Source organism: Sarcophilus harrisii, chromosome 1, assembly GCF_902635505.1.
Source record: "Sarcophilus harrisii chromosome 1, mSarHar1.11, whole genome shotgun sequence".
In the NCBI taxonomy this organism is placed as follows: Eukaryota; Metazoa; Chordata; class Mammalia; order Dasyuromorphia; family Dasyuridae; genus Sarcophilus; species Sarcophilus harrisii.
Genome location: NC_045426.1, coordinates 486,245,276 through 486,271,071, shown reverse-complemented (window position 1 = coordinate 486,271,071; position 25,796 = coordinate 486,245,276). Strand labels below are relative to the sequence as shown.

The following is a 25,796-nucleotide window of genomic DNA, read 5'->3' as shown; positions in this document are numbered from 1 at the left end:
AGGGGAGTTAAGAGGAGAGGAACATTTAGGGAAAGGTAATGTGTTCAATTGTGGAAATATCTATGAGCAATTGTTGAAAAGGCCTCATAGACAAGTTGAATGGGACCATAGGACAAGCAGTTTGAGACAGAAAGTTGGGGGGGGGGAGAGGGTCAGGCTGAACAAGTAAGATCTGAGAGCCATCTGCAAAGATAATAAATGAAACTTTGGAAGCTGATGAGATCACCTAAGAAATAAGAAAAAAAGAAGAGATTGTTGGGAGAGAGCCTTGAACAACAACCACAGTTAATGGATATGACATGGATCAAGATCCAGCAAAGGACACAGATAAGAAGTAGTTAAACAAAAGAGAACCAAAAGGGAGCAGTGTCATGAATATTTAGCAAGAGAGGCCAGGAAGGATAAGGACAGAGAAAAACAACATTACCTTTGACAATTAAAGAGATCCTAAGAAAGTTTGGAGAAAGGAGGCTGGCAGCAAGACTAAGAGAGCGTTAAAAAGAGTGAAAAGGTAGGAAGTATAGTATGTATTATAAGCATATTTTTTCACAGAATTTAGTGGAGAGATATACAATGATAGCTTCCAGAAAGTGAGGGACATAGGAGATGTAAGCATATTTGTAGGAGTAGTGAAACATGGATAGTAAGCAGAGTAAATGGAATTAGTGTAAAAGTAGGGATGATAAAGGTGGGGGGTCAATCTTGAGAGATAGACCATCTGGGATCCCTGTAATTGAAGAAGGCTTTACCCTGGCAAGAAGGGTTACTCCTTCATTCAAAAATGAGATGGAAGGAAGAGGGAGTGGCAAAAAGCATATGAGTTATATGAGACAAAGAGCAGGGGAATGGAAGGAAATCTTCACTAATTATCTCCTTTTTTGAATGAAATATAAAGCAAGTTTCTTATCTGAGAGGAGGATAGAGAAGATTGTGGGAGGCTTAAGATGGAATAAAAAAAGTTTAGAAAAACCACTGTAGTAACTAAGAGAGTGAGAATTAGAGAGGGATAGAAAAATGACTTTGCTGCAGTGAAGGCTAGTTAAGATTACATAAAATACATCTGTAGACAACCTGTTCAGCATGGTTTTAAGATTTTTCCAGTTTCATTCAGGAGCATGTGAGAAATTAAAGCAGTGATTTGTGGGAAGAGAGTATAATCAGAGCTGGGGTGTTGGTCTAGGGAACACATGAAGAGTAGAGGGATTGAAAAACAGATGAGGAAGAAGAACAATTTCTGGAGAGTTGTGAGACAGGGGAAAGGTAGCATAAAAGATTATGATTAGGTAAATGAATTCAGAAATCATGAATGTGGATGCAGTAGATTCTTGGGTGATATCAAGATAAAGAATATGTTCAGGACCATGTGTAATTATAGTAGGGTGTAGAAGTCAGTAGAGATTAGGGAAATTGGGAGAATATTGTTATGTGTGTTGAAATATTATAAGAGGGCTGGAGTTGGAAATGAGAGCACTGTGAGCCAAGCACTGAATTCACTGAGTAAGGAAAGAGAAAGTATCAAGATCTACAGACAACGACAACAAGAATCTTGATTGGGTGATTGAATAAACCTCAAAAAAGGAGAAAATGGTGATAGAAGGAGAACTTGGAAGTAGCAATTGAGAACAAAGAATATTTCCCCATCATGAATATTATTTGAAGATTTAACTGAAAGTGTAACCAATCCTGAAATGGGTAGACAGGAGGGATCTAGTTCTTACTAAATATAAGAAGATGGAAAGAAAAGATGGAAAGAGAAAGGAATAATAAAGGAAAAAGTTTAATTTGTAAACTATGAAACAGACACATCAGAGAACAATTGGAATAGCTGGGAAAGATGAGAATGGAAGGCTAAAAAGAAATGGGGTTGGGGAAAATGGATTGAGTGGGAATAGTCAGTGAATGTGAGAGAGAGAACTGGATTTGAACAATGGCAGACGGGGTTTTGGAATAACTGGGATCAATACTGAAAACAGTTATTTCTCTGTAGGATGTGATTCTATCATTTGACAGATTTTGTGTCTGTGCATGCATATGTGCATACACATACACACATCCTTTGAGATTCAAGATAGGTAAGATTCCTTAAGATTCAAGAAAAATTAAATCATTTTATTAAGTGGACTTTATATACAAACTATATAACTATATTAATTTAATAAACTGTACTTACCTTTGCAACTGTTACTAAGCCATCATTACTATTTGGATCAGTTTGAATTATAAAGCGCCCTGTGGGATCTCCCCCAGTGATCCTATAAACTGCATTCCAAGCAGGTGTATGGGGTTGGTCTTTATCTGTCACAGTTAGATTTGCAACGATAACATCCACTCTGTTTTCAGGGACTTCACCATAGAACTACAAAAAGAAATAATTCTAGTCACAAATTAATGATCTAGATAAATGATCTAGTTGAAGGACAACACATAAAATATCACCCAAATTCTGCAGAACAATCAATTTTTGATAACCCACACCCATAGTGTATGTGTTAGGGACCCATAGTGCAGATAATAAAAATTAGCAATTTTTACTTGATTTCCAAAGGCAAGTTGACATTTTAATTGGTTGATTTACTTTCCTAATTGACTTTATTTAAACTTACATTAAAAATCAGTGATGGTGTTATGACTATTTAAGTATTTAAATTTAGAGAGAATGGTCCAGCAGAGTGTTAAATAATGAGGAGTTAATCAGTAAGGGAGGCATCTTGGCCTTCAAATTTCACTGTTGATAAAGTGTAGAAATAATTTTCAATTACAAGCTGAAGAACTGTGGGGTCTGATCAAAGTCAGAGAATCAATTCTGCTTGACAAATTTTTGATTCATTTGGGGACAAAATATGATAGACCACCTTTTCTGAACTGTTACATGAGTATTTAACTAACTAATTTACCTAGAATCTATCAAAAAACTCATGTTTTAAACAATTATTTAAAGACATGGTGATAAAGAAAAACATCACTCCTTCCAGAGCAAAAGGCAATTCCAAATATAAGGAATCCATTTACAACTCGTAGCAAAGTTTCTCAATAATGGTTCCACAAACATAAAACTTCTTTGAATGTCAAACTACTTACAGTCATGGCAGTGAACTCTGGAGGGTTGTCATTGACATCTGTGACTGTAATGACAGCCGTTGCTGTATTTGAAAGACCATATGTTGGGTTTCCTTCCATGTCAGTAGCTTGGATTATTAAGGTATACTGTTGTACTTTCTAAAAACATATAAAGATGCCAACACAAGTTAGATAAAACTAATTCATCAAGATGGCAACAGGTATTCTATATAGTGAAAATATGTCTTACAGAGTGAGTTTATGACCTTATTCATTTCTTGTTAACCATATGGTGTTTGTATTGTTATAAATAGGTTGTACAGCATATATGTGGAGGAAAGCATCGTGTGCTTATGTGAAGACTAAATAATTCTAAACTTCATTTTGCCTTTGCTTTCATGAGATTTCCTTCTATTTTAGATTTACCAAAACCAAGAGCAACCAAAAAAACCCCAATTTATTTCAATTTTGTTTCCTTTCTACCAGTTTCAAGTCCCCGAGATAGTTGACAACACTAATGAAGACAATCAAAGAGGCACAAAGTAAGGAAGAAAAAGGAAAGTATGGAAAGTGGGTAGATACATGTGGGGTGGACCAAATGTTCTTCTCAAATCTTTTTCACTTCATGTTACTTACAGATACAAACAGGTCACATAGCCTTCAAAAGAGTAAAAATCAAGTTAGTGGCTCACCTTTCTTGTTATTATCTGTGCCACTACAGAGAAATTATTCTTAGTTACTGAATAAATGATAAGAATTATTTGGGTAGGGATACAAATAATCATAATTTAAATGTAGTCTGATTTTAAGAACCTAAGAATAAATTTTAAAAATAGAAATGAACCGAGCCTCAACATATTCAGGGGAAACCTAAAGATCTGTATATAATCTGTTAGGCCACTGGCATATCTAACAAAGCTTCCTGTTAGGAAAATGAAGTAGTATAGATGATGTAACTTAAAATGCAATAGATTATAAGTGAGATAAACCTAGGACCTAATCTTTTACTAGTCATATGAAAAATTTCACCTCTTTGGGCCTCTGTAAAAAAGAAGGTGGTAGATCTCAAAGATCCATAAATTTGCCTAGTCAGTTCTAAAATTCTGTAACTATTCCTAAAAGTAAAGCTGAAACATGTAAATTCCCTAGAGCAAAACTGGCAAGAAAACTACAGGAAATATCATCATTTTCATAATATCTAAGCATTTGCAACAATATAGCTCCCTTTATCATCCAGTATAAACTCAAACTGCAAATTTTAGCACCCTATTTCTTCATGCGTTCGTCAAATTGAGTCCTGTTCTCAAGGTATAGTTATAATTCTGTAAGAAGAAACCCAAATGCAGTACAGGTTTTAGATGTCATTGGGGGGCAGGGAAAAGAAGAGAATGATTCAAAACTCACAGACAAGACTCTTAAATCATCTGCCCACCCAAATGTCAGTCTGTGTTACTTCAAAATATTTTTTTAAAAGGAAAGGAAATACCCATTTTGTTAATGTAAGTAAGACAGGAATACATCTGGCTGAGCCACTTTCATTTTTCTTAACCCGTAACATCTCACTATAATGCTTACGTAGGTTAAAACATTTCTCAACGGCTTCCTTTTCCAATCCAGAGTGCCGTTTCAGCTTAGTGCTCTCATGGTTAGTGAAAGATTATTGCAGGGAATTCAGTTCAGCCTCCCAGCTGAAAACCATGAAGATAAGCATTTGTTATGACTTTGAAATGTCACTTTTGTTAGCTGTTATTTGCAGCAACAGAAGAGAATTCTCAGAAAAAAAAAAAGAAAATATATGAAGTGTTAAAAAAAAATACAACATTAAAAAGTCCAAATTTCTAGCTAGATGGAAACATACTTCATAAAGGATTTTTGAAGGTAATGGATTCTTTTTTTTTAAATTACAAAATGTTACTTTCTTTCATTGGGAGAGAATTAAGTCAGTGGTAGTAATCACTTGGAATTTTAGGTTGTTTCAAATTCTAATGTTCAGTTCGGTAAGTTTTTAAGGATACTTTGTTTACAAAAAAATATAGCCCCCCAATATTTTTTTAGTTTGTTTCAGGGGTGTGCTAACAAATAATTAACAACGGCTCTCTAAAGAAAAATTATGTGCAATATACTTTTAGGTTTAAGTGGCATTATTAACATTTCTTTTCATCACTTTCTTCTGGACCATCAACAAAACAGTTCATCCAAATTTTGATCTGTAGTATTTGTCAATTAATTTTGAAGGTAAAATTGTATACTGAAAATTTATCAATTGGTTTGAAAAACCAGTTAGAGTTGGTTTTAGAACACCCTCATGTATTGGACAATCTTCTCTTTCTCTAAATTCTTTAAGAGATGTCTTTATTTCAAGGGTTCTATCCATTGGTCTTGAATACTGTATTCTAGACTAGCAATTCAAAGCGAATTATATAATTTAGGGAGACAGCAATTGATTTTGAAAGCTATCACAGCTCTAAGTATAGCAAAAATAGATGCCTGGCTGATATCTTTATATCACCAAGAGTAAAAATAAAGCCATATGGCTGTTCAAAAACTTAGTTCTAGTTGACAGCATCTACAGAGCTCTTAGGGACAGGAGAAACTTCTCTCATATCATGTTTAGTTTGTTGAAATCAGGTTTAGAGAAAGCTATAGCATAAATTTTTTCTCTGGAAATATAAAATAAATCTACTGGAAATATTCCAATCATTAATAATTCTATCTATTAACTTTATGTATCCTGGGGAAATTATGCCAAAATTGCTTTTGAGAGAAAGGAAATCCAGATTTCTTTAAAAAGAAATCAAAGAATCTTCATTAGGCTGGAAAAAAGTCTTAAGAAATCTATCCCCTTCTTTTCAATATGGATTACCATAAGTGACTAAAGATGGTTGAGAACTTTGTTTAATTATGAGAATATGAGAAAAGAATTTATAACTTTCCTTAACATAACATTCCTTTCAAGAAACTCTTTTCATATCGAGCCAAACTCCAGAACTTTAGTTTTTCAGTCTCACCTCTTTTGTGGTTTTGGTAATGACTTGTTACCAAACACCCTGTGATAAAAGTCTCACTATAGCCTTCTATTCCCCAAACCACGTAATTTGATTCCCTTTAATCCTTACTTCTTCTTTCCAACATGCTGCTAGTTTTAGAACTAACTGATGATGAAGCAATGAAATGTGTATAAAGATCACTGAACTTATACTTTGGAGATTTCGGTTTAGTCTTAGCTGCATGATTAACTATGTGTCCTGAGCACAATATTCATATTCCCTGGGCCTTAGTTTCCTCATCTGTACAGTGACATCATTAGATTGCATGACTTCCAAAGGATCTCCCTTCATTAAAATTCTCATTCATCATAAGATTATCTGGTGATGAAAAGAAGCTAGAAATTTATGTCTGTCTACATGTCAGAACCAGAGTTCTATGAAGAACAGAAATATATTAAGACTTGTGAGATAAGATAAATGGTTGAACCTGTTAGCTGACATTTGAGAGAAAATAATTAAGAATCTGATTTTTAGAGTGTCATTCTATCTATATTTATCAATATTAAAATTGCATTTTCATAAGAAAAGAGGTGAAATAACACTGATTTGGAATAACAGAATGGCAAGAAATATTAAAAAATCTAAATGCATTTCAACAATTTCTAACTAAAAGATATTCTTCAAATAAGAGTTTTCAGCACTTTGATGTTAATAGGTACAATTTAACAGGCATATAACTTACACTAAATGTGCCTCTTAGTTTAGCAATGAACACTATAATTCTCATAGGTTCTTATTACTTCATTCATGTCTCCAGGACTCATTTATGTGTGTATGTGTATGTGTGTATCACACACACACAACTAATTGAAATAGTAAAGTTTTATCTCACTCAGAGTTCAAATCAATGTCACTATATCAATTTTTAAAAAACCCATGAAATCCAAATTCTTGAAATTCTTAACAATTATAAACCATTCTGTTTATTTTAAGGAGATTTTGTGTGATACATGCCATACAGAAAGTTGATTTATCTATCATATCTTTTATTCACTGACATTTTGATAAATTAACATATTGATAATTTATTTTTACAATAATTCAAGTCTCTATAATACTAAAGCATTTTCGAATCAATTTTGTTAAATTATACAATAGCTTTACTAATAGTATTTGTATTTTATTCACTGAAATGCTAATAACTCATTTTGACAAATATTTAACAAGTACCCACTTTAATCTCAAGACTGTGCAAGATTCTTTAGAAGGTGAGATGTACGTTCAAAAATAATAATAATACATAACCCTGACCTCAAAGAGAGGTACTGTTTGGGTTTGTGTTCTACTTTATATCATTCTTTAAGTTAAGAAAAGTGAATAATACAAATAATAAACATTAAAAATTAGAAAAAGCAAGGTCAAATTGAGGGCTTAAGAGGTAAAGTACAAAAGGAATGGAGATGTTGAAAGTAGAATAGGACTTGGAAAAAAGGGCAAAATTTGGGTAGTTGAAAAAAAGCAAAAGACTCTTCTATACAGAAAAAACAAACAAACAAGTATGAACACATTACCAGAGATGGAAAAAAAAATCTGGGGTTTTATTTGTATGCTTAAAATTATCAGTGTAATGAGAATACTACGACTGGATAGTTGGTGTATATATAAACATATATAAATACAAACACATACACAAAGTTACTGTTAGAATTTTCAAAATGCTTATAGAATCAAACAAAAACATCCATTAAAGCTGAAAAAATACTCTGTTTTTAACAATTCTGACAACCTATGAATTGTAGCATGGAAAGGGAAACACTATTAAGTAGAATTAGCAAAACAGTAGTTTTCAAAATCTATCATTAAAGTCAAGAAGCAAATTCCAATAATGTAATGTTCCACTCTTATTCTCTGAAATAAATCAGATGTAAAAAAATCTCATGCTTGACTCTGTCATAAAATATTAAGAAATTACATTAAAATTCATCTTAAACATGCTTAAAATGTTAAAAATGGCCCCTAATATCTTCCTATTTTAAATCTTACTATCATTTTTATTTTAATTCACCATTGTACCTCCTATCAAAAAAGCTAAACATAACAAGCTTAAATGTGATGCACAGAAAGATTACTAGAAATATTATAAGAAATATAATTTAAATATAAAATTATCTATAGGTTAACATAGTTTTAGTCATTTAAATATTTTTATTTTGGAATGGAAGAGAAATAATGTCTTCATCAAAAAGCAAATATTTAGATAAAGTAGCATTTTAAATCCTGTGAAAAGAAGAAAAGTTTTAGGATAAAACAAGTTTGTGTGAACTTACTTCTCTATCCAGTCCAGCTGCCACTGTGATAATATCTCCAGTTTCATTGTTGATTGTAAACATATTAGGTGAAGAGCTGCTTGGAGCCTGGGACAGGATTCTGTACCTCAGCATTCCATTGAGGGCATTTGGATCATCAGCATCAATTGCAGTCACTGTCATCACATAAGTTCCTAAAGGCAGAACAAATGTTACAGAAATCATTTATTCCAGTAATTAGGATTGCAGAAAATCTATGGTTTTTATCCATGGACACCAATTCACTTCCTTTGATAAATCTTGAGTTTTAGTATTACTTAAACTTTTTAGACTCTTTAACAGGCACATAATGGAAAGTGCTGTATTAGTTTAAAAAATACAACTCTGTCTTTGAGAAATTGCTTTATACGATAGCAACATTCTTAAAAGTTTCTATATAGTCATACCTTTTCTCAGACAATCTTAAAAAAATAAGCCAAATGTATTGTCTGTTTAACAGAGATACAGAAATGGAAAAGATTTTAGAGATCATTTAATCAGAGATGTCAAACTAAGGATTCCTCCAAACCAGAGTAAGACAAAATTGGGAAAAATTCCACAAAATGCATAAAAATACAACAGAACATATATTAAGTTACAATGTAGTTAATATGAGCCCATAAGGTTTCTTCTGTAGGGTTTAGTGGTCCCTGTTTCTATTTGAGTTTGACACCACTGATTGAGAGCAACCATTTCATTTTACAATTGAGGAAACTGAGTCCTAAGGAATCTGTACTAAAAGTATTATAATTAGTTGTCTAAGTTGTATTAGTTGTCTAAGTTTTTTACCCCTCTTATAGGTGAAGAAACAAATTCTAAGAGACAAATGACTGCTCAGGGTCAAAGAGTTGTTTAAAAAATAAACAGTAAGTGTATAAGATCTAGTATTGTAAGTCTCTGTACAGTATATCTCTGTACAAATAAAACAATGCAACAATTTAAAAAAAATAATGATTTAGTTTTTTTTTGCAAACAAGACAACATCTTAAAATATGAACATGTAAAGAAATCATGAATGATTTTTCCTCATTTTACATCCATATTTTAAAGATCATCTTAATTTTTTAAAAATTAATTTAGTTCTTTTGAAAAGGAAAATAGCAGTTTTATTTAAGCTCCAAGTACACCTCACAGAATTTTTTTCTTTTTTCAACAGTTGAACTATGAAATTTTAAGTTTTTTGCCAATTTACCATATCCTAATTAGTAAGAAGTGAATCATTGTCAGTAGTTCCCAACCAGATGACACAAGCAGTAATACTCAGAATAGAATTTGATTTGAGTCATGAGTTACAATACTTTTAAAGTAAGACTAAGAGGGTAGTTATTGAAAGAAGGAATGAGTAAATGAAAATACTCCAGAAGGTACTGGTAGTAGGTCATTCATGTACTTATATTTTTTTCACGATACTACTAAGAGAGAAGATATATTGAAGAGTTCATGTCATTCATGAACAGGTGGAAGTAGCATTTTATTAAAAGACATAAATTTCAAGAGATTAGTTTCTTTAAAATTATTTACCTACTTTAAAATAATCCCATCATAGTCAACTCTTTGATTTTACATATTAATGGAGAAGAGAATAAGTATTTATTAAGCATCTATGTGTTATGCACTATGCTAAGTGCTTTGCAAATATCTCACTTTATCTCCACTACAATCCTGTGAGGTAGGTGATGATTTTGTTCCCATTTTACAGTTAAGGAAACTAGGGCACACAAAAGTTAAGCAACTTGGACAGAGTTACAAACCTAGGAAGTATCTAAGGCTTAATCTGAATACATGTCTTTTTGACTTTAAGCCTGGCATTCCACCCACTAGTTGCCTCTAATAGAACAGAGGAGTAATACAGAAAATCTAAAACAGCATTTCATCAAAAATTTTGCTCAAGGAATGTTTCTATTTTTATTTGAAAACTGAAATATCCAATATTCTTCTATATCTCAATTCAAATAAATAATGAAACTATATTATGAAAAATTAGCTAACTTCTTATATTCCCCTTCTACTTCAAGTTTTCTGTACATGTCTACTCTATTTAGAGAGAGACAAAGGATCACAAACTGGACTTTGACAAAGAACTAACCAAAAGCATACTTGATTCTCAATATAGAGTGGATCACCTTTTCTCTAAAGTCATTAAATATTTAATTTCTTCTTAAATATTCTAATTTCTTTCAAAATGAGGAAAATATTTTGTGAATTTTATCAAGCATTATATAAGTCATTATCAGTCTGGTTCTTGCCAAGGGAGAATAGACAAAAATCCAATTTGTCAATGATAGAGTCTGTTAAGTAATAAACATGATACATTTAAAATCTTATTCAAATATTGTACAAACAAGTTTATCAATATATTAGTGACTGATGAGACTGTAGTTCATTATCAATTATTTTAGGGAATTCAAAAGTGATACCCGATGAGGTTACCCAAAGAACACTTAATAACAGCCTCTTAAGTAAACAACTATGTAAGCAAGAAAGCAAATGCATAACATACTATCTAGGCATCTTTATGGTGTAGTATAATTTTAAGAGTAATGGTGGAAGCTCACCTTGAGCAGGTTATTATTAACCTCTACCGTTTCTTGTAACTCGCTGATGCTAGAGGAATGATATTATAAGAATGATGAATGAGGCTATCAGAATTCAGAGAAGGAAAAAAAATCACTGCGGGCTAGTATAATCATCTTTTTTCGTTTATTTTCTAATACATATATTACCCCCATCCCCATTACCTGTTTTCTGTGCCCAAATCATCCAAAATAGAAAAAATAAAATTAGACACCTATGACTCTTAAAAACACTTTATAAACCACTCTTAATCAAGCAATTATTTCTTGATAACCTGAAAATTTATATCTTCAGATACCTGGTTTTGATCCTTCAGGAACTGTTCCATTCCAAACCTGGTGTAAGAATTCTGGTCTATTATCATTCATATCAATGACATTGATGACAATGTCAATGGGATTCTCTACTTGATTTCCATTTATATCCACTGCATGTGCCCTCAGCTGTAAGAACAATCAGAAAACAATTTCACGAAACTTAAAACAAAATAAACAGAAACAAAACCAGTGAATAGACCAAATTCTTATGTTGTGAAAATAGGGTGAATCCATGGCAAAAAAAAGAAAAAAAATAACATTTCCCACCAATTAATATAGCAAATTTAATAAGGATAATGCTAAACTTAGAATTCTATGAGTTATTTTTTTTAAGTATCAGATATTTTGTGTAATGGAAAAAGTGTAAACAAGAATGACAATTTGGAGAGGAAACATTTTTATAGCACACAAAAATATTTTAAGTCTTAGGAACTTTCTTTTGTTCAAAAAAAAAATAACATAAATTTTGCTATTCAAATCTAGAAAATGTTGAATTCAATACACAAATACACCTGACATTTGTGACTTTATTGGGCTAGGAGAGTTCAGGTCTTAGCACTCCCTCTGATAAGGCAAATTAAACTCTGTTAACAACTTAGTAGATAAGGTCATAAATTTGGAACTAGAAGAGATTGAAGAGAAGTACAATGATGAGTCGAAGGTCACCCAAGTAATAAATAAAGAAAACTAAGATACTCTTTTTTCTAAAACCAACTTTTGGTACTGTTTCATGTTGAAATAAATTTTAGATACCACAGGAACTAGTGTCAGAAGTGTCTTAAAACCCAGATTTTCCCAATACCAAGTCCAGAACTTTATTCATTATAGAACACTACCTCCCATGTGAAAATTAATAAATATAATTATAATTGAGTATTGCAACTCTGAAAATCAAATCTTTGCAAAAAAAAAAAAACAGTGAAAATTACAATGCACCATTCAACACAGAGGTGAAATAGGCTATCTACAGTTATTGGTCACCAAATATCTTACATGAAAACGTGCTATTTGCTCCCGATCCAAAGGCTTTGTCACTGACAGCTGACCGGAGATAGGGTTGATTATGAAGATACCAGTTGGAGGTTGGTCAGCTCCTGGTCCAGTCACACTGTATCGCAGTGAAAGATTTTTATCTCTATCAGATCTAATCTAGGGATCAAAAAGACAATCGCATTAAATCAAGAAGAGAAATAAGCTCATTATCAAAAGTATATTATGTGAGCTCTCATGTCCTTTTCCAGGTGTAAAATTATTCTCTCTTTTCCTTTTTTTGTTCCCTTTGCCTTTCTCTCTTTATTCTTCATACCCTTTCTTCTTCTTCTCTCTCTCTCTCTCTCTCCTCCCCTATAGCTTCAGAGAAGTCACCGATAAGAAAACAAACCAGTGCATTGAAACTCATGTTTGTTCTCTTTTACATTCTAGTATTAAGCTTTGAAAGAAGATGAAAATTTTCTTCCTTCCCCACCCCCGAGTAATTGGGTGCCCAAGGTCACACAACTAGGGACTGTTAAGTGTCTGAGGCCAAATTGAACTCCGGTACTCCTCACTTCAGAGCTGGTGCTCTATCCACTGCACAAACTAGCTGCCCTAATGCCAATTTTCATAAAGAAGACTAGGTCAGTATTAACTTCTGGGAAAATTCTACCCTAGGAGAAATGTAATAATAGTACAACTTTATAATTTTTCAAAAGAATCACCTCCTTTCCTTGAGGTTTCTTGGATGTAATATTTTAAACTCAGAAATGTGTTACATTTCTTCATTATAAGATTTTAAATGATTTGGACGAGGCTGTTTGTCCATAATGTTTCAAGCATCATCATTCATAAGGTCATCTATATTCTTACTGAAGCTGGAAGTAAAGCTTCTATACGTGTCTGTAGTGCTGGCACTTATCAGATCACTGATCACTCAATAAATATTTATTGTCAGTCAATAAACATATTAAACACCTACCACATGTTAGGCATTAAGCTAAGTACTGGGATATTTTAAAAAAGCATAAGATAGTCAGTCCCTGACCACAAGGAGTTCACAATGGAGCCCCAGCTATATTCTAGGCACTATACTTAGGTACCCAGGATACAAGTACAAAGAATGAAAAATAAATAAACAAACAAAACCTCAAGTATCTCACCTTCTATTGAGAGGCATAAGAACCATAAAGCTATATCAAGCATACATGGAAGGTAAATAAAAAGTTAATACATAAAAAATAATTTAAAATAGTGTGTGGGAGAGGGAATTAATAGTTGAGACAATTGTGTATGTGTGTGTGAAAGAGAGACAGAGAGACAGAGAGACAGAGAGACAGAGAGAGAGAGAGAGAAGGTAAGAAGGGAGAGAATCAGAAAAAGCTCCATGAAGAAGGTTCCTGAGATGCATCTTAAGGAAACAGAAAGGTGAGAGAAAGAGTACATTCCAGGCAAATGGAAAGGTCAGTACAACAACACAAACATGGGAGATGGAGGGACTTTGTGAAGAACTGGAAGAAAGTAAGTTTGGACTGAATGTATAATGCAGGAGGGAGAGTAGTGAATAACCAAGGAGGCTAGAAAGATAGGTTAGGGCTTGGTTATATAGAGTCTTAAAAGGCAAATAAAAGATTTAAAAATTTTATCCTAAAGATAATGGGGAAACCACTGGAATTGAGTAGCGAATTACATACATGGTTGGATCTGTATTTAGGAAAATTACTTTGACATCATTGTCTAGGAAATACTGGACTAGCAAAAAGCTGCAGATGGAGAAATCAACTAGGATGTCATTACAACAAAATAGGTTAGAGCTGGGTGAGCCTGAAGGTGATAGCTGTGTACGTGGAAAAAGAGGTGGAATTCAATTAATATTGGAAATAAAAATAAACGGTTTTGTCAATATTCCCTTATAAATTGAATCAGGGAATTTAGAAAAGGGTTTAGAAATCTTTTAGAAATGTTAAGCCAGTTGTGTATGTGGGCAGAATGAAATTGGGAAAGTGATTTTTCCTTCTGGACTAAAAGAAGGTAACTAAAAAAAACAAAACAAAAACAAAACAAAACAAAACAAAACATTTTATGCAAAAGTAAGGAACTCAATGGCCATAATAAACCCCAGCTACAAAATACAAGCACTTCTGGGAAGATTAAGATTTAACACAAGGGAACACTTAGAGATAGAAGAGAGCTTTACAAAAGAAAATGGCAGAACACCAAAGATAAAACTTCACTGATTTGGTACTTCTGTTTAAGGTTTAACTATCTGAGAAAATCATAAGGGGTAAATGAATATTTTAGACAGGACTCTAGATAATAATTGATAGCATGGAATTCTTTCACTTGTGGGTTTGTGTGTTAATCGGACAAAATAAATTTTTTAAATTAATCACAAAAATTGACAATTAATCAGTGCATTTAATAAATTAATCACAAACAGAAAAGGTTAAAGTTTTATTTTCAATTTACCTTAACAAGTATTTGTTAAGGACCTACTAAGTAACAAGTACTATGCTAGACATTAAGCAAAACAAAATACATTTATTTTCACAGAGATTATAATTTATTAAGGAGAAATCTCTTACACAAATGTAGGTGTGGTGAACACTTATCCCAGATATCAGCAAACAATGGAAATTAGAGCTTGATTTTTTTTTTTTGAATGATTGTTTAGACTTAAGTGGTAGAGAAAATGCTAATAATGGAAATTATGTCAGGCTGATAAACATTTAACAACATATCCTTAAACATAAACGAATACAAAATGTATAATAAAATAATTGGAGGATGTACAACAATTTGAAAGAAAAGGAAATCTTTTGAAAGAGAGGCATTTGAATTGGTTCTTGAATGAATAGAATTAGAAGTGAGAAGGCAGAACATTGCAAATACGGGATATATTGTCTGTGCAAATGTTCAAAGCAAGAGACAAAAAAAAAGTCATACAGTGAATAGCAAAACAGTAAGTAAGGAAAAGTAATGTGAAATAAATCTGGAAAATCAGGGTGGAGCTACAATGAGAAGTGTTTGAAAAACCAAAAAAAAAAAAAAAGTTTATATTTTAATGAATAACAATACTATGCATTTCTTTTTCTTTCTTTTTTCTTTCTTTGCTGAGGCTATTGGAGTTAAGTGACTTGTGCAGGGTCACACAACCAGGCAATGTTAAGTGTTTGAGACCATATTTGAACTCAGGTTCTCCTGACTTCAGGGCTGGTGCTCTATCTACTACAACAACAAGCTGCTCCAATACTATGCATTTCTAAACCATATACTTTCTTTGAATGGATCAGTCCTTTTTCAGTAAAGATGAAAATATGTGCAATTTCTAACAACCATTGTAAACATGCAAAATAAGTAAAAATTAAACTTCAACTACTATACAATGTTTTCTTTGAACTCATATACACCAGCATCTGCATTTATATCAATCTATTTCCAAAGTTGAAAAGGCAGTGATCCTAGTGTAGGGAATCTGCTTTGGCAGAGATAACCAAGGCAAGATGGATAAACTGCATATATACAAAATATTTTTGAGGAGGGAGAAAGTATAACTAGAAGAGTTTAAAAAAGACATCCTGTAGGAAGCAGAACCAGAGCTGAAATTTGTCAAAATTACAGCTTATGCAAAGTAAGGTGAGGAAATTGTGTATCCTGTGCAATGATAAAGAGGTTAAAACATGGAAAGACAAACTCAGTGAAGACTGACTAGTTTAACATGATTAGAATACAGAATGTATCTATGGGAGAATAAGATCTTCAGAACAGTCTGGAAAGTTAGACAGGAGACAGATTATAAGAAAAGAATGTATATTTTATCAAAAAAGGGGATAAGGAGCCACTAGAAATTCTTGAGTAGGGGCTTCATAAAATAACTTAATTTCTATTTTGGAGGAAAATGATTAGCCAGCAGATAAATCCTTTAAAATGCAGCAAGGAAGCAAAGATATATGACTTACTGAGTACCCAAACTCTAAACAAAATAAGAATAATAATAATAAAACAGAAGTTTAAGTCTTCTTTTTCAATTAAAAAAAAAAAAAAGAATCTTAATCTAAAATATAGCTAACTTACCCTAACTAGCTCCTGAGGAAAAGGCCCTCTTGAATTTTCTGGCAAGTTGATTGGAGGAATGACCCAGTCTCTCTTTTGTCTTTGTAGATAGCCATTATGATTTGATGACTGCCTTGGAAATACAATTTCTTCAATTTCTTGAGGTTCCTTCGAATTAAAAAAGATGGAAATTAAGTAACATGCTGCTATGGATATTAGAGCAAATAATATCTTCAGATATATTAATACTATTACATATCTGTAACTTTATGACAAAACATAATGGCTAGGCAAAAAAAAAAAAAAAAAAAAAAAAAAAGAGGCATCTAATTTTACTAAGAAGTAAAAACAGAAGAGGAAAATCCTTTTTTCTGTAAAGCCCCATAAAAATGGTAAAAGTAAAACAAACAAAAATGACAACAAATTACAAAATCAAACAAGAGTTCAGAGCACATGTTGATTTGAATCGAAAGCTTAATCACAAGCAATTTATTCTATGCCACAAATGTGTAAACTAGTTTCTATTTCAATAAACCAACTAGATAGTACTTAATATTGAGTAATATGTAATTGTTCCCCTTTATATATTCTTCATTAGTTGGAACCACAGTTCAGGTAATGTGCTACTGTACATTAAATTTAAATCTTGGTGTGCTAAAATATAATTTGAGTTCCAAGAGAAGTTTAATACATACTGGTAAGGAATGTCTCAAATATTTATGACCCTATTAAATCCCACAGAATTAATGCTGTAATTATTCTAAACCTATGTCAGCCATGATGGATGCTATAGATGACCCACTTTTCACACTGGACATTAATCTCTCTGGGATGCCAACATTTTCTTTCTGTTTCTGCAGACATTTTAACCATTATCACTTGCTGCTTCTGTGGAAGTATACACATTAGTTGGCTAGCACAAACCTACTTAACAGAAATGTATCTTTTTGAGCCCATTAGTCAGTAGCTCCCTTTTCCTTCAATAAAACAATGTCACAACTAATATTTAATAAAATTAGATTCAATTGAAGAAATATCATTATCATGTGTGATAGCAAAAGCTATTTCCTATCTACTGGTATAAATAAGTATAATACATACATAAATGTCTAATATAAATTCTTTCTCCACATATCGAGTAGTTTTTCAGCCTGCTTTAAAAATTCAGAATGTTTGGGGCAAAGGATCTTTTCTTCCTTATGTGTTCTATATAAAACTAGAAGAAACAGAATATTCAGTAAAAATTATTATAACAGTTTAGTGAAGGAGTTATTTATTTTACTACTCTGATGGGCTACAATTAAGTTATTTTTTTCTTGGTTCATAACAGTTTCCACCAGAGGGAGTATAGCTTTCCTAAAAGTCTGGTTGGTATTATAAATAATTCACACTCTCCAATTTGATTATTAAGGAACAAGACAAAACCAATACTCCTTGCCAGGAATGCTTTCCTGCTTCTGCTGTAAATCTGCAATTCCCATCTAATAAAGTTGATGGATGATACCTTGCAAAGAATTGTTTATTTTGTGGTTATATTTAACTGCTTGAATAAATACTGTAATGCTTTCAAGAAATTTAAAAATAAAGAAACAACCACTGGTAATTTAAACATAGCTATAAATCTCAAAATGCAAACAAATATTTCTAATACAACTTTTATATGCTTAAAAATTGGTCTAAATGTCTTGCAAGACTAAAATATAATGGCATGAAATTTTGTTGAAGTGACTACAGTCTAAAATTTATTTAAGTACCAGTACTCCATTAGTATAAGTGGAAGACATCCAAGTTATACTTCTTTAAATCAGATTTTAAGATAAACTCATCAAGGAAGATTTGCAAAGAGTACCTTCACTGGGCTGTCCGTGATTGTCGGATTAAGGCTAAGTTTCACTGCCATTTGCCACTTTTCCTGAGTTTCTTTGTCCTGGGCATATATCAGGAATTTAGCATGCTCTGTAGCAAGTGGAAAACTCCTTGCTGCATAGACCACTCCATCTTCATCCACCTTAAAATCTCCTGGTTCACTGCTTTCATATTGTACTTTCCTTTTTCCATTGCAGTTGCTGAAGTTCACTATAATACAAACCAAAAATAGAACAATTACATTGTAGGCAGTGTGGCTATACATGTGTTTAATTTAGTTTTTGCAAAAATGTAACCCAACTTTCTTCTTCCCCAAATACATTTTATTTGTTGTCTAAAAGCAAAGAATTCTTAGATGGAAAAATGGGCCTGGAGTTCAAATCCAGCCTGTGACCTTGCTCAAGTCTGCCTCAGTTCTCTCAACTATAAAATGGGAATAATAATAATAGCTACTTCTCAGGATTATTGTAAAGATCAAATGAGATGATATTTATAAATGCACTTGACAAAGTAGCTCTATGTAGTAAGTGTTATGTTTGCATATTCATGACCTTCCTCCTTTCAAAAACTAAACTTTTATATTTTTTAATTCTATTTGTCTAATTCAGAAAGTGTTTTTATGTTCACCAATGGCATACCCATGAACCATACATAAATGAGATGATTCAACCACTATAAATCTTCATTAAGAACTGAGAATTTAATCATTTCATTTTTATGTAGTTTTTAACTGTCTCCTAACTGGTTTTCTTCTAGTCTTTCCCTCCCACTTTGGCATGTATAGTATACAAATCACAAATTAATCTTCCTGGAACACTACTTTCATCTTGTCACACTACTCCCTGTTGATAGACCCATAATGAATCCCTACAGCTTATCAATCAAATCAAGCCAAAACTTTTCAGACTGGCCTTTTTTGTTGTTGATTGTTTATATTATTATTATTATTATTTTGTATCCCAACCCTTCTCTGTGCATCCTTATTGCTATTTCCAAGAAAAATGATCTTTTGCAGACTTTTCATTGTCCTTTATACAAAACTCACTCCTTATTATTCATTATCCCACTGCTTTGGAATGGACACAACAAAACTCAAATACATTTTAGGCTAATGAACTTCAAAGGCTCAACCAATTTCTATAATATAGTATCAGCAAGTTAAACTTTGAGAAACAAAGTATCAGGGAATTAATCTAACATCTATGAGGGCTAAAGATATAAGGAAGGGATAATTAATAGCTTCCTTTCTCTCTTCGGCAAAGTCCAGGGGCTACTAAAAATTTACAGGATTTGCTAGGATACAAGTGAACTCATAATTTGAGTTATTGATATAGTTACAGCAAATAACATTTCAATCTGAAAGACATCAGAAGTAAAGACATGAAAAACTTCATAAATGTGTCTCCAGGGTAAAGAAATTGTCTATGTCATAATTTTCACACCCAACACATCGCCTCCCATCTAGGACAATTCCTAGATTGTCACTTCATCATAAGACATAGTAACTAAAAAATAACAGAAACCTTTAAATTTGATATCTGCATAAACAACTCATTGTTCCCTAAAACAAGAACCTATAGGGAAGGTTTACTAATGATTAATCATACCTTAATTTAATGTGCTATAAAATACTGGCTTAATTTGGTAAATTAAAACTATATTGAGGAATGGGATAAGGGGTAGAAGAAATAAACTCCCAGTTTATCAGTGCTAATGAGCAAAAAACAGCTCTATGGAGTCTGCACTGTCTGGTTTAGATACAAATGTCAGAGTGAAATAAAATGAGGAGGCAACTCTTTGAGACAAACTCATTTGGCAAATAAGGAAGAGAAAATAGCTCTTTTTTCTCCCTACACAGGGGTCGGGACTGGGTGAGCCCCTCCCACAAGTTGTCTGAATGCTAAATATTCCACCTCAGTGAGTCAGACACTGGGAAAACACTAGGGGAAACCAGTGTCTTGCCAAGTCATTTGAATGTAAATTAGGATTTCCATGGCCACTAACTCTAACCTATAATCAATGGAGAATGATTTAAATATTCTTTAATGTTATTATGTGGGTGTTTCACTCGAGCTAGTCCCAATTCAGTTTAATCTTAAAGATAAATTAATACTGACTTATCAGTGTAGATTTTTATATAATTTCTAATGATTCTCTTTCACTGATATATAAACAGCTGAGTCAAACACGTGATTCAGAAATGAATTTAATAATCTAATAAGCTTCCAACAAATCATTTCCTTTCTTAAGGCAGCTAGAGGATAAGTGGATAAAATACCAGGCTTAGAGTCAGGCCAATGTGAGTTCAAATCCAGTCTCAGATACTTACTAGTTGTGTGACCCTATTGTTCAGTTTCTGTTTACCTCAGTTTCCTCATCTGCCAAATTACAATAATAATAATATCCATTTCCCAGAATTACATTAAAGATCAAATAATTGCAAAGAACACTTCAGCACCTGGCACATAGTAAATAGTATACGAATGTTAGCTATTTTTCATTTCATTTTTCCTTCCTACAAAAAGCAAACTTACTGCTTTTATGCTTGCTCATATGTTTGAGTATGTGTATGTCTGTGTGTGTGTGTGTGTGTATATGATTTATGAAAATTCACATAAACATCTTTTTACATCTTTAATACACTTGCATTATATTTCAATGCGGTTGAACTTCTCATATTTAAGCTTAAACCATATCCTTTTCCCCTCAACCATTTGTAAATAAAACAATGTAAGTAGGAATTTATATTTCTGTATCAGCTTTATTAGACACTTGAATAAATTAATATTTACTATTTTTAAAGAACAATAACTACATAATCTCTCACTAATGACAGGAATTTCTAAGGAAATTTTTTTTTTTTTGGCCCCAAACTTTTCCACCTTTCACTGTCATTGTGACTAAATTTTATGATTCTTAATTTATGTAAATGGGAATGGCATGTCCTAGGCATTTGCTTTGGATGCTGGAGATACAAAGACCAAAATCCCCTCTTTTTCTAATTATAGCTTTTTATTTACAAAACATATGCATGAGTAATTTTTCAACATTGACCCTTGCAAAAACCTTGTGTTCCAACCTTTCCTCTCCTTCCCTCCCAACTCCCTCCCCTAAATGGCAGGTAGTCCAATAAATGCTAAACATATTAAAGTATATGTTAAATCCAATATATGTGCATACATATTTATACAGTTATCTTGCTACACAAGAAAAATCAGATCTAGAAAGAAAGAAGAAAACTTGAGAAGGAAAACAAAAATGCAAGCAAACAATAACAGAAAGAGTGGAAATGTTATGTTGTGGTCCACACTCTTTTCCCATAGTTCTCTCTCTGGGTGTAGCTGATTCTCTTCAGTACTGAACAACTGGAACTGGTTTGAATCATCTCATTGTTAAAGAGAGCCACATACATCAGAGTTGAAAATTCCCTCTTAATTTTAAGGAGCTAAAATTCTCTTGAGAAAAAACAAAGTGTACACATAAAAGAATAAAAAAAGAATAAAAGGATGACATGGGACAGAGGGCAAGATCATATAGAAAGAAATTTGAATTGTGTCTTGAAAGAAGGGCAAAAAATAAAAAAAAAATGGGAGAGTGCTATATTAATCTTTCAGTAAAAGTGAACTCAGTACTTAAAATACTAGAATAATAAAATCTGAATTAAAATCTATTAAATAGATTTTATAGAAAAAACTTAAGTAATCCAATGAAACTACATTTTCAGTTAGTCTCCATTCCCCATATAGCTACTTTATAGAACTGTATTAAACTTTACTAAGAATACTAACATAAAAATAATAGATACAATTTTATAAAATTATCTAGAAACAAAAAGTTCAAATTAATTTTACCCACAAAGTCACTGAAATTAACAAGCATCCATAGATCCTTTATATGAAATGGGAAAAGTTTTGAGAAAGCTGATTTGGGCTAGTGATTTTATAGGTAAGTGAAAAGATAAAGATACTAACTCATCTGTAACTCTCAATTTCTTGAACACGGAAGGGTTAAAGTGATTTGCCTAGAGATTGAAATTTAGAATGAGTAAAATCCAAGAATTGAACCCAAGTCTTTCTAACTCCAAACCTAGCTAGCTCCCTATTAATTATACCATGTTGCCTCTATGAAATACATTAGCAATTACAAACGGTATTTTTATGAAATATATAAATGCTATTCCTTAGAATTGCACACATGAAAATAGGATTTATATTTTATATTTGAACTTTTTAAAGCAGTCTACTCAGAAATGTTTTAAGGAACTTTGTAAAATAATTTTGAACATGATGATAACAAATGACCAAGACCGACAGAGGTTATTTATTTTAAACAGTATAGTTGATTTTTCATTGCAATGACTAAAATAATTACTGCATTTTTGAGAATGCACGCTAGTAAATCAAATTTTCAATAATTTTAAAGGAAATTATTTTCCTTTACCCTTTCACTGAGACTATTTGTTTCACTAAACTGAGTATTTTGCAATATTTTCCCCAATGGATTCTAGTAGAAAATTATAGCTTGGTTAAAAATGTTTAGTATGTGTGAGAGCTGGGAAGCAAAAGGATCTGGGTTCAAATTCTTATTTTTGTTTTTACAACCTGCATGACCTCTGGAAAATTACTTAATCTATGGGTGTCAGCCTTCCCATCAGGAAAATAAAGGAGATTGGACTACCATATTACAAAGGTCTAGCCTAAATTATCCAACCCCAAAGAGAAATTAAATAAGTAGATACTTGTCCTATGTGTTCTCTTAACACTCTCTTTGCTGTTAAAAGAATATTTAAGTTTTATATCTCATAACAACTTTGAAGGTGCTGAAATTTTTTCATGCTTCAAATCACACATTCAACAGGGTAATTAACCACTTAGGCAGTTTTCACACTATAAAAAAAGGCCAAAATAATAGTTTCTTTATTATTCTCAGATCATAGGGATCAAAAGCAAAGCAAATGAATTTAAATGAGAAGAGCCATGACCATGACCAAAAATCTTAGAAAGTTCAGTTTTAGAAATATTACTCAACAGTATTATTGCATATAGGTGGTCCAGTGAAAAATTAGAGTTCCAGGCAGAAAGTCAAGAGCACTAATCTTCCCAAGTTCAAACCTGATCTCAGGCACTTACTACCTGTGTCATTCTGGGCAAGTCACTTGTCTGTTTGCCTCAGTTTCCTCATCTGTAAAATGAGGTGGAAAAAGAAATGAAAAAGTATTCCAGTATCTTTGCTAAGAAAATTCTAAATGGGATCACAAAGTTGGACATAATTGAAAAATGACTGAGCAATACCTTAGAACATTATAAATTCTAATTACTTAACAATGATCAAAATAGTATTAGGCCTCAACTGTGTTATACACTATCTTCTTAATACTCTCAATTTCAACAAAGGAGTTAAAAGAAAAACAAAACATTTATTAAGTATTTACTTATATGCAGAGCCCAGATCTGGTGGTAGGAATACATAGAGTTCAAACAAGATATGGTATCTACTCTCAAGGAGTTCACAATCTAATAGGAAGATTTGATACTAGAAATCAATAAAATGTTAAGATAATTCGAGATGTTTACACAGGAAGACAAAATGCTTTGTGTAGTTGAGAGCTGGAGGAAAAGATCTGAGTTTTATTTAAAAGCTAATTAGATTTTTGGCAGAAGGAATTGTCAGAATGGAAAACAAAATAACTAATATTTGAATGGAGTTTTCAAAGCTTGGAATGTGTGTGTGTGTATGTATGTACACTTACATATATATTTTCTCATTTTATTCCTACGACAACTATATTTTACAAATGAAGAAACCAAAATTAAGAGACATTCTATGGCTAGGTAAGCATACCATAGGTAAAGATCTGAACTGAAGTCTTCCTGATTGTAAGACTAATTTTCTTAGCTAATAGGGTATGAATATTTAAAAGGAAGCAGTTTGTATGATGCTTCAAGTATCTACTCATGCTCAAATAAAGCCAAGCAGCAAGAATAGCAAGGGATAAAGCTAAAAAATGTAGGGCGGCACCCAATTGTGAAAGCCTTTGAACATCAGGATATTTTGTTCATTTTGTTAATTAGAGAGGCAGTTGAAGGATTTGCAGCACAGAAGTGACATGATCAGATTTTTAAATAAAGAAGATTACTCCAGTAGCACTAGCAAGGATGAAACCTGGAGTAGCCCAGGCTGATGTTAATGAGAGCATTTAAAGTTTCTAAGCTCAGCTCAAAAACCACTTCCTCCATGAAGACTTCCTTGATTCTTTGAGGGAATATATAAAGAGAAAGGAATGGCTAAATACTCAAGATCTTACACAAGATGATGGTAATTAATTGGGAATATGAGGAAAAAAGAGGTGTCGATAGTAATATATAATTTCCAACAATAGATATGTAAAAAGTTCACCAAAGATAAAATTATGTCAAAAATAAAATTGTGTTAGAAGTCTAACAACAAAATAATTCTTCAGTCTTTGCACCTTATACAGAAACAACTACTGTGATCAACTTTCAAAACAGTGTGCATGTAATACATTATAAAAATAATTACTTTCCCTCTCTAGGGAAGAATATGTGGCTGTCATCTGTTCAAGAGATACAAGGCCAACTGAAATATAATAGGAAAATAAATATTAACAGTGTTATTCCTTTCTAAAGGTAAGATTCCCACCCCAATCAAAGTAGCAGAAGGGATGACATAAAAGAATGATTATGCTACCAAAGTAATATGAAGTTCACATATTCAACAACACAGTAATGGGATGCATCAAATTTCTTATATTAAACTGTTGGAGAAACAGAAGGGTTATTGCCACTTTTCCTGATATGCATTCTAATAACTCCAAATTTTAAAGCTGCTATCCACTTCATTGATATTCTTCCTCCAGGCATCTGTATGTTATGAAATTCAAAGAAATACCCCCATTTTGAGAGAACTGAGCTAAAAATATATAAAATTGTCAGTGCCCAGGAAGAACTATTCTCTTTGGACAAAGAGCGCCCATTAACAAATTACACTGAAGTATCGCTTTCCATAATTAAATTTCTTTGACAGAGCACAGGTTGTTGCATAGCTGCTTTTCCCCAGCTGCATGGTTATTAGTCTTTGAAATTCGATTCAGCTGTGCTTGCTTCATTTTTCAGTCTACTTTGATGTCAATGGAGGGAATCCTGATTTTCAAAGTTCCTCTTAAAGTATTAGCTGAGACTCTTATGCAACAGGGAAAGGATCATGTGGAAGCAGCTCTGTCTTGTCCTCATAGACATCACCAAAAAAAAAAAAAAAAAAAAAAAAAAAAAAGGGAGTCCCATACCTAATTCAATTCCAGCAGTTAATGTGCTAAATCAGACATAGTATTACTTGAAAGAGTTAAATTTCTCCCTGACTGCTTAATTTACTGCGTGACAGGGGAGAAAAGGGGAGAAAGAAGGGGAAAAAAGGCATTTGGCATTTATGGAAAACGACTAAATTTGATCATATTATCTAAAAATTACCCCCGAACTTTCTACAACATTAAGCCTGAAATTGTATAGAAGTACAGTTATTATAGAGCTATTTTTATAGACCTTTCATGTACACATCTCTTCAATCATATCAACTAAATGAAATAAGCTTACCACCGTTACAAAGGAAAT

General features: G+C 32.3%; 1 protein-coding gene across 1 annotated transcript in view; it reads right to left on the bottom strand.

The window, feature by feature from the left end:
• Positions 1 to 25,796, bottom strand: part of CDH2 (cadherin 2) — a 254,514-nt gene that overhangs the window by 54,270 nt on the left and 174,448 nt on the right. The window contains exons 3-9 of the mRNA XM_031946492.1: positions 18,155 to 18,381; positions 16,327 to 16,473; positions 12,274 to 12,429; positions 11,262 to 11,406; positions 8,372 to 8,544; positions 3,079 to 3,216; positions 2,171 to 2,356 (exon numbers count right to left, since the gene is read on the bottom strand). Of these exons, the coding sequence (XP_031802352.1) occupies positions 2,171 to 2,356; positions 3,079 to 3,216; positions 8,372 to 8,544; positions 11,262 to 11,406; positions 12,274 to 12,429; positions 16,327 to 16,473; positions 18,155 to 18,381 (1,172 nt within the window). The remainder of the gene's footprint in view (positions 1 to 2,170; positions 2,357 to 3,078; positions 3,217 to 8,371; positions 8,545 to 11,261; positions 11,407 to 12,273; positions 12,430 to 16,326; positions 16,474 to 18,154; positions 18,382 to 25,796) is intronic.